The sequence below is a fragment of the Echinops telfairi genome, unplaced genomic scaffold, assembly GCF_000313985.2.
Source record: "Echinops telfairi isolate 266 unplaced genomic scaffold, ASM31398v2 ScPeMD7_23;HRSCAF=83, whole genome shotgun sequence".
In the NCBI taxonomy this organism is placed as follows: domain Eukaryota; kingdom Metazoa; phylum Chordata; class Mammalia; order Afrosoricida; family Tenrecidae; genus Echinops; species Echinops telfairi.
Genome location: NW_022103920.1, coordinates 70,795,505 through 70,804,711, shown reverse-complemented (window position 1 = coordinate 70,804,711; position 9,207 = coordinate 70,795,505). Strand labels below are relative to the sequence as shown.

General features: G+C 40.9%; 1 protein-coding gene across 6 annotated transcripts in view; it reads left to right on the top strand.

The window, feature by feature from the left end:
* Positions 1–1,285: 1,285 nt before the first annotated feature.
* The window catches only part of ETV1 (ETS variant transcription factor 1), a 104,980-nt gene continuing 97,058 nt past the window's right edge, over positions 1,286–9,207 (top strand). The window contains exons 1-5 of one of the 6 annotated variants that reach the window (XM_004702691.2): positions 2,224–2,297; positions 2,396–2,591; positions 2,725–2,856; positions 3,697–3,784; positions 5,151–5,198. In XM_004702691.2, the coding sequence (XP_004702748.1) occupies positions 2,812–2,856; positions 3,697–3,784; positions 5,151–5,198 (181 nt within the window). In that variant the 5' untranslated portion in view covers positions 2,224–2,297; positions 2,396–2,591; positions 2,725–2,811. Of the gene's footprint in view, positions 1,438–2,070; positions 2,298–2,395; positions 2,592–2,724; positions 2,857–3,129; positions 3,220–3,696; positions 3,785–5,150; positions 5,199–5,440; positions 5,725–9,207 lie in introns of those variants that run through there. The other 5 variants (XM_045288694.1, XM_045288692.1, XM_045288693.1 and 2 more) reach the window with 5 other exon arrangements.

Genomic DNA, 9,207 nt, shown 5'->3' with positions numbered 1-9,207 from the left:
CCCACCCCCTCCGCCCCAGTCAAACTTGGAGTAGGTGTTCTTGGAATTCCTGGTGGCACGGCGGTTAAGCGCTGGGCTGCTAAGGAGAGGCCTCTGGTTTGAACCCACCACCAGCCTTTCCCACCCTTCTTCCCTCCCTGCAGAGCAAGATGTGGCAGTCTGCTTCCGGAAAGATTTACTGCCCTGGAAACCCTGGGGGCAATTCTACAGTCTTCCAAAAGGCCGCTGAGATTCCGAATGGACTGAATGACAACGGGTTTTTGTTTAATTTTTAAAAATTATTTAGGATTTGATTCAGAGACGGGACAAACAGGAGGCAACGAGGTAGAAAGAAAAGTTTGGTGATTTGAGAAACTTAGGCCTTTGTTGTGACAGCCCCCCCACCTTCCACGCCCCCAACCACGTGATCAACAGAGGCCGGAATTTTGTGAATGGAACTGAAGGGTGGCTGCGGGGGCGTGCGAGCTCCGCCCTCTTCCCTTAGGCAGCCAATCCCGTCGTGGAGCGCTGCGGGGTCAGCACTACACAACAATGGGCTGGGAATATACGGTTTGTTATTGGCTGCGGAGCGGACCTCGCGGGGACCTAACCCCAAGCTCCTCCCTCTCCTGGTTACCGTGGATACGGGTTAGGCTCCGGCCCCAGTGCAGGGCTTTGGAAACTGTTGCTCACATTTTTGTGGGTGGGTTAGCCCGCGAGTGCTGGGCGGCGGAATACCCTTGCGACTGGCCTCCCTCTTGGGTGCGCTCACAATGCCCTAGAGCTTTACAAGCGTTTAACTTCAGGGCCCAGCTGCTCCCTGGACCCCTCTTTTGACGGGGTGAAAGTGCAGTTCCCGCTCAAAATGTGAGTAGGTGCACACGTTGTCCCAGGCTCCTCCCTTTTGCTCAAGTTTGAGAGCATGCACCGTGTGTTCCTGGTTATCTATAATTATTGGTTGCTTCCCCAGTAATGAGTGTTTTCTTCCTTGCTACCTTTTTTGCCTTGAAATAGCCTTTCCTTTCCTGGCTTCTCCATGGGTCCGAAATTGAGCCTGGCGTGTTCGCACACCATTTTAAAGCCTCGCCGTGACCACGTTCCATTCAACGAAGGAAACTTTCACGTAGAAAATGAGAACTGCAGCACGCCTCCCGGCCGGCGGAACAGCTGCCGGAAGCGTGCTTTGGTCACCAGCTCTGGTTGTCACCAGGATTACAAGTCAGTTGCAACACCGCTAAGCCCCCGGGGCCATCCCCGAGGCCTCCCGGCCCGGCAAGGGCCGTGACCGCACAGCTCCAAGCCCCTAAGGAGGGTCCCAGCTAGAGGCTCCAGAGCTGCCGCGCTCCCCGTTTAACGTCCTAGCCGTTGTCCTTGAAACCCGAGCCCCCTCACTGCACACCCCCAAGTCTGGGCTCGGGCTGTGTAAAAGCTCTAGAGGAAGTGAAAGCGTCAAGTACAGTAAGTGACACCCTCGCCTCCCTTGTATACATAACAAAAGCTCAGGAAACGTGCGGGTCCCCGGGATATCCGAGCCACCCCTTCTTCTCCCCGCCTCTCCCCACCTCCTCGGCGGGGCTGGAAGCACCGCTCTGCAGTTCGCACGTAGAGACCTAGGCGGTTTTCAGACCCGTCTTTTATTCGTCCGGATCGCTTTAGCCCCCCTTCTCCTAAAATCGAGTTTTAGTTGAGGATTGCTGTACCACCCACCCCAAAAAAAGTCTCGATAAGCCATGATGGTGGGGGCGGTAGAGGGTTGTTGGGAAAGAAAAAAAAAAAAAAGGAAAAAGACTTAGGTCAAAAGCTCAGTGGGAACGAGGCTGGAGATCTTGGGGTGGAGGTGCCTGAGGGCGTTATGGATCGCACTTCAGAATATAGACACCTGAACGGAAGAAAAGTCCCTTAGGGAAATCTGCCAAACAGTGAACCAAACACACTGGTTAGCGACAACTGGCGACCCGATCGCTACGCCTGGCAGCAGTTTAACAATAAACTGACGGTAGGAAGGGAGTCGCTGCCGCACGTCCCCGCCAGGCACCCGCTCCGGCCGAGGGCTGTGCGAGAGCCACGAGAAGGGGCTAGGAGCTGCCTGATTGACAGCCCGAAATCTGATCTGCTGAAAGAGACGCGGAGCCAATGGGAGGCAGCGAGCCATCAGTTTGGATAGGAGGCCCCTGGAGGAGAAGTAGAGGAAAAACCACCGAATTGAGCTCTGTCAGAGGCGCTTTCAGCTTCCAAGGGGGAAGTGCTGGGTAATAATTAATGTTTTTATTAAATTTGGAGGGGATTTTTTGCAGCCCTTCGCCTAGCGTGGCTTCCAGGTGGGTCTTTCCAACAACTTTTTTTGTCTCTCCAGATAATTGCATGGCTGTGGGTTGCAAAAACTCTCCTTACGAAAGAGGTGTCTCCGTCTCTTTAGTCCCGTTAGGTGCAAAGCAAGTCTCGTTGATCGCCATTGCTAGTTTTGCACACGTTTGCGAATCAGCGCTGCCGGGGTACACTGACCGCGCTGGGAAACGTCGAGAGTGTAAATAAATGCTTCGCCTCTTGTTCGGATTTTTGCTACTGCCGAAAATATGTAGATTGTGAACTCTCTTGGCTCTCTTTGGATCCAGGTGAAGGAGGCGGTGTAGGGAGGGTTATTTTTTGTGAATGGGACTGTCGAGGGTAATTAGCTATGCAAATTCAAGAGCTTCATTCATGATTTTTTTTTCCCCCAAGCCTAAAAGCCATCTTGTTCCCCTTTAGGTTGATAGAAGTCCAGATCCCGAGGAAATCTCCAGCTAAATGCTAAAAATATAAAATACTGAGCTGAGATTTGCGAAGAGCAGCAGAATGGATGGATTTTACGACCAGCAAGTGCCTTACATGGTCACCAATGTGAGTGATCTGTTCGAAAGTTGCTGTTTATAAACTTGACTCCAGCGGGGGTGGGGTGGGGTGGGGGAAGGAGGAAGGGAGGCGTAAGGGAGGGAGAAGATGCGAAGGGAGGGGGCAAGGGGGTTGGGATTGCAGATACTTTATCTGCTTTGTTGCCACTGTAGGGCGACTCTGCTTCTAGAAGCCCAATCTTCACAATGAGCTTACCTTTCAGTGATTTGGATAAGGCATAGTTTGTTTTTAAGACCCCTTTTTCCGATTAAAGTGTTCAAGATGAGTGGAAGCCGAGGAGGTGGAGGGCGGCAGCAGCTGCTGCCCTCAAAGTTTCTGGCTGGGTTTGTCTGTCACATTGAGAAGAATGAAGTTGAGACAAATGCTGACACTTTATGTTTACATAGGGTGTTTTTGTTTCTTTTTTTCTCATTTAAAAAAAATCTCTTCACTTTCTCCTAGCTGCCTTTTTGTATGTGTGTATGGGTATCTGAGAAACTACAATTCACTGTTTTAATCCAGCTTTGACTAAGCCTAAAAAAACCAACTTTCAGTGTAATTGCTTGGTGTTGTTTTGATGCTGGGATAACATGGATAAGATGATTGATAGAGTGTCAGGATCGGCTTAGGACAGCAACCCTCCCTTGGCTGTTAAGTCTCACAATAGGTTTTCACTGTCATGAATGCAGACGAAGAGTATTAGAATTGATACTGTAGAATTTATTTTTCTATGGAGAGGACCCAGTAGATTTTATGTTATTTATGCAAGTGGTTTTTGCTTGTGTGTGTGTGTGAGTGTGACATCCGAGGTTTATATTCTTTTAAAGGATTTTTGTCTTTCCCTTTTAGAGTCAGCGTGGGAGACATTGTAACGAGAAACCTACAAATGTCAGGAAAAGAAAATTCATTAACAGAGATCTGGCTCATGATTCAGAAGGTGAGGTCGGATTTTGCCCCTTCTTGGCCTATTCCTTCCACCTTTAGAAAGAAGAGGGATAGCTCAGTCTTATCTTAAAAATACTAAACTTTTAATTTGCTGAATTTAACCATGAGGTTTATTTGGAGCAATTTACGTAAGTGACAGACTGCTTTGGAGATTGTTTTGTGGTTGTGTCACAAAACTAATGAAAGAAGTAAGTCCATGAAAAGTGGCACCTTACTTTTAATCATTCTTTTCTGTTGAAATACACTTGTTCATATGACACATAACTGATGGCAGACACTAATAAGGTAAGGATTCTAGTTGATACACTGGGGCACACTAAGCAGCTATAGATACCAATTACTCTTTGCTCCCTAAACTCTATAGTTCAGTTTCCCTTCAAGTTTACGCTGAAATCGTAATGATTTCAGGGGGTGTCATAACACCGTTTCTAAGCCTTACACATGCTCACTGAATCAGAATGAAGGCCTAATTAGGAAGTATACTACTTCTTTGGACAGAAGGTTATAGATTCTTCTTATGAACTATTGGTAGGAGGTCAGTATATTATAACTTATTTTGGCCATATGAGACAATCATAATACATTTAGTGTGCTTAGATTTAGTTATCAAAGTTCAGTTTTCAACTGAGTTATGCTCAGTTCTGAAACTTACTAAAGTTCTTATACTTACTGAACATCTTCACTTCCTTTCATACCTTGCCAGCCCAAACTGGACAGAATATTTCATTTTGGACTTAGCAATTCACAGGTGTCAAGGGATCGTCTTTCTCTGATTTTAGAAATCTTTTCATGGAGAAAATTTCCTCAAAAAACTTGCATTTAAAAGTTTTTCCTTTGAGTGTTATGGTATTAAACCTGACAACATATGAGAGTTAGCTCACATAATGTTACACCATTTACTTATGATTCAAAAGATGTACCTAAAATGATTTTTGGCCTATGTAAATGTACTGTCTTAGTAATAGAATAGATTGAATAGATTTAAGATAGGTAAGCCCTCCAGGGATAGATACACCTTAACCTCAGCCTTTTGTGTGAATCCCACTGCACAAGTATGTGTTCGATGTCCTTAAGATTCTTTATTATTTGCTTAAAACAAGGGGGAGTCTATTTTGTAGTTTTGGGAATGTAAGAGCTCCTTAAAAATTCATGTCTTAAAAGTTATCAAAATATAAAGGATTATGGAGATATGAATCCTATTTTCTTTTATTATACTGCCACCCCCTTCCCCCATCACAAACACACAAGTTGAATTGATAGCCCATGCCAATGTGATAATGGTGAACATTTCTATTTAATGAACACTTAACAGCTTACAAATCTTATGTTCTCTTTTAATTTAATTTTTTTTTTTTTAGAACTCTTTCAAGATCTAAGTCAATTACAAGAAACATGGCTTGCAGAAGGTAAGGCAAAAAAAAATTTGCTTTAAAGGTCGGGGGAGCACTTCTAGAAGGGGGGCATCAGGAGAAAAAGTCCTGAACTTGCTGTCTTAATGTTCAGCCCAATTAATTGAGCTCTAAAAGAGCCACCTCATGTGTCATGCATACATTAGAGCCTCTGATGAGTTTGTCTTTGGGGACTCTGGGGCTGCACTACCCAGTGTCATCACAAATTACCAGGAGAAATTGCTTCCAGCTCACAATCACATCTGCTTTTGGCAAGAACTAATGCACCAAGACTTCAAGTTCTAAGCCTCTGTTCAGATTTTAATTGCAATTGATCAGGTTTATATTATTGTACCTCGAGAGACCTCCTAGCCAGAACCGGGCTTGCTGTCTCCTTCGGAGCAGCGCATATCATTATTTGGTGTTCTGGTGGCGGACTTCTCTGATGGCAGAAATTAGTTTCTCTGGGTTCATCAGGACGGGATGCTTCAAGATTTAAGTGCAAGTGTCTTCTTGCCACCTTGCTCACAACACAGAACATTAGGTGTGTATCGAATACTTAGAAAATGTATGCCTTTAAAATGGACCTTTGGGGGATTTGATGATTTTTAAAGAAATATTTTCTATTTGTGACTTTACATGTGGTGTTTGTTGAAATTGACCTTTGTTATTTTGTCACCGCTATTAGGATTTATCTTCTATAGCTAAGGGACATTTAAAGACATCACTTTGTGGGTTATTTCTTGATAAAATGTTGTGTTCAATCTATTATTCTTTCCTATGTGAAACTTCGTTTTGTAGGAACAATGAGGTATTGCTTCAGTAGAGCTTTATTGAACTTAAGAAATACCTGATGTTGAGAGGGATCATGCTGAAATTCAGAATTTGAATTTTTTCTTTTGCATTTGGTATAACGAATATTAAATTTCAGGTTTATCCCCTGATGTGCTTTGTAGCATGCAGGAAAAATATAGAGAGATATTTGAGCCCTGAGTATAATTATGTTATTCCTGTCTACACAATCTATGGAAAACATAGACTTTGTTGAGGATTTTTAAGATGTCAAGGAGGGAGAGGGTCTCTTTAAGTTGAACCCAAGAGTTGCTGTCGGCACTCTAAAGCTGACTGACTTGTTTTATTGGAGGGTTTTGCCGGCTGCTGATCAAGTTGCTGTTAGTATGTAAAATAAGTTTCTTTGTTTTGCTAATATTCCAGTTCTCCAAAGAGCTTTTATGAATCTTTTGAGTTAAATGTCTTTCTGGTAGTCCTTTGAAAGGGCAATTGTATTTGTGTGCTAATGAAAGGTAAGTATCTATGAAAGTTTTAGTTATATTTAAAGGTCATTTTTCCTGTCTCTGTAAATGAAAGTTATTGCAATGGATTACTTATTATTGCCACATAAGCCATACATTCAAATGTAACTTTTTCAAGAAAAAACTCCACAGAGGTTATCATGTTGATTTTTATCTATTGATCTTGTAGTGTTGCAATTGGTTAGGTCATTGCATTGATGAAGGAATTTATTCGTTTGTCTAAAATAATTTACAATGTGTATTTTAATTGTACTAGAAGATTTGTTGCTTCTTAAGATTTGAAAATCTCATTGATTCCAAATCAGTGCATCTGCTGACAGATTCTGAATGTGCATAACAACTCTCTTCCTGGAATTTAAAGATGTAGAATCCGTGACAGACTCTTAACATTTCATAGTACATTTCAGTGTGTTTTTTTTTTTTTGTTTTTTTTTTACTCTTGGCTTGTTTTATTTCTTGTAGCTTGAGTAAGTTGCTTGAAAAAGTTTCTCTCAAATTTCTATATTTTTATCCATCATTTCTTATCATACCTGTAAAATCAATCTGAAGATTTAGCTTTATATAAAATAAACTCAAGAAATGAATGATGTATTTGAGGAGCATGAACTTTTACTTAGAAAAGGATGCATTAGCTTAACAAGTCCAGGAATTAATAATCTTCAGAGTGCTTTGTTAAATGTCCAGGTGGCCTACTAGTTACCAACCTAAGGGTGATACTGCATTTGGAAGAATTTAAACATTTGTCAAAAGAGTTACATTTATCCAATCATGCTAAAGGCAAACTTGTTAATGTGATAGTTAATATAATAGGGAAAAGTTTCTTTTTCAATCATTTGTTGTAGACTACACATTTAATTTTATTTGAATAATTAGACAAAATTTGATTATTTTGCGTTACTATTTTTAACTGAATCTGGGTTAGAATAATAGCCTAGATGAAATCTCAAAAATACCCTACTTTTTTTGCACCTAAATTTGCCTATTTATGTGCTTCTGAACATCCAGAAATTCAAACAGTGCCAACTTGGCACCCTCTACATTGTTTACAGTTTTTTAATGACCTCTAGCCAAGAAAATGACCATGGGATTTTAAGGCATACTCACCCCTTTAAAAAAGATCTTTGGCAATTAATTAAGTTCCTCTCATGAGTTAGAGTCTCGGTGGCAAGCGAAATACGTGTAGAAATCTTATTAGCCATGAGTCAAGTTAGCAACAATGTGTTACATGAAAGTCATGCTTTGAAAAAGCACCTAACGTATCTAAATACCTGGGGTATGACATATCTTATTCTACTTACTCTGTTTTTATAATAATTTTTTTATGGCTGATCCAAAGCTTCATGTGGATTAGTCAGAGGGTAAATTAGCATGAATTATGAAATGTGAATTTATGAATTTACTTCTAAGAGGAAGTTGGGTTATATTAGGCAGCACTAGATGAGGGGTGAGGGGGATGGATCCAGTATTTTCAATGCACTAATATTATCTCTAGATACACTCCCATTCTTCTCAAAAAAATAATTCCTATACAGCCATCAAAACTGTCAGTAACTTCATATTAACATCACTTCCTGTATGTTAACACTACAATTTAAATAATCTTAACTAATAAGATATTTAAAAGAATTTAAATATAATAGATTTAAAAGAATTATATCTAAATCTGAATTTAAGAAAATTGAAAAGCTAGTGTTTTCACTGACTATAGAAGCCATTAAAAATAAACAAAACCAAAGAATGTCTTGTTTCTATTTATGCCAGAGTTACGTAACCTAATTTTACTATGTGCAATTCTATATTGATTACTTTATCTTTTGAATAAGATTACTAATGACAGAAAGGCATTTGTGATTATTTGACCCCACCTGATAATGAATTCAAATCTCATTCTTATCAACATACAGGTGACACCTTCCTCTTCCTCTTTAACACCCTATTATAGGTCGGGCTTTAAAGACCTGTGTCATAGAAATTCAAGGTTCAAATGGAATGACTCTTTTCTATAAATAGGACATAAATAGGTGGATGTAAACTAGAATTGAAAACTGATGGTATCCTTGAAAGCTTGCTTATGAAAGCTTAACTGCTAACACAATTTAAGGAAAAGACTAAATTTCAGTATATGTGTCACGTAAGAATACAGGTACTTGGAAGCTGAATTTTGAGGTGGTCTCGACCTGGGAGCTCTGTGGTGCTTGCTCCTCGGGAATGCTAGAGAATAAAAGCAGCTGTGATTGCTTTCCACCTGGTCAAACCTTTTACAACCGCCTTATGCTCCCCACTTGTCTCTGAGTCCAAGTTTTCGGTCTAAGAGTCACCTCGCTATCCGCCACGCAGATGCTTCCTTTCTTTCCTTGGTGCTCGGTGACTACCTGGAGTCAGGCTGCGTTCAGTGGAGCTATGTCATCATCATCTCAGTTCTCAGTTCACTCTGATGGTGAAGTCTAAGCTTGTATTCAAAGTCACTTTTTATGAAGATCCTTCAATAATATACGCTATGATTGTTTACTGTAAAGAATGTCATTCTTAATATTATTATAGTCATAATGTAATCAATTTCACCATATATTATCTAACATTGTACATTCTTTTTTTATGTTTATGGAACATAAAAAAGTGACATACATGTTCGTGAATGTGTTTTTGTTCTGTGGCATAAACCAACAACAACGAAGCTCTTAGTGTTATGTTATTTTATGTTGTTTACGTAAAAA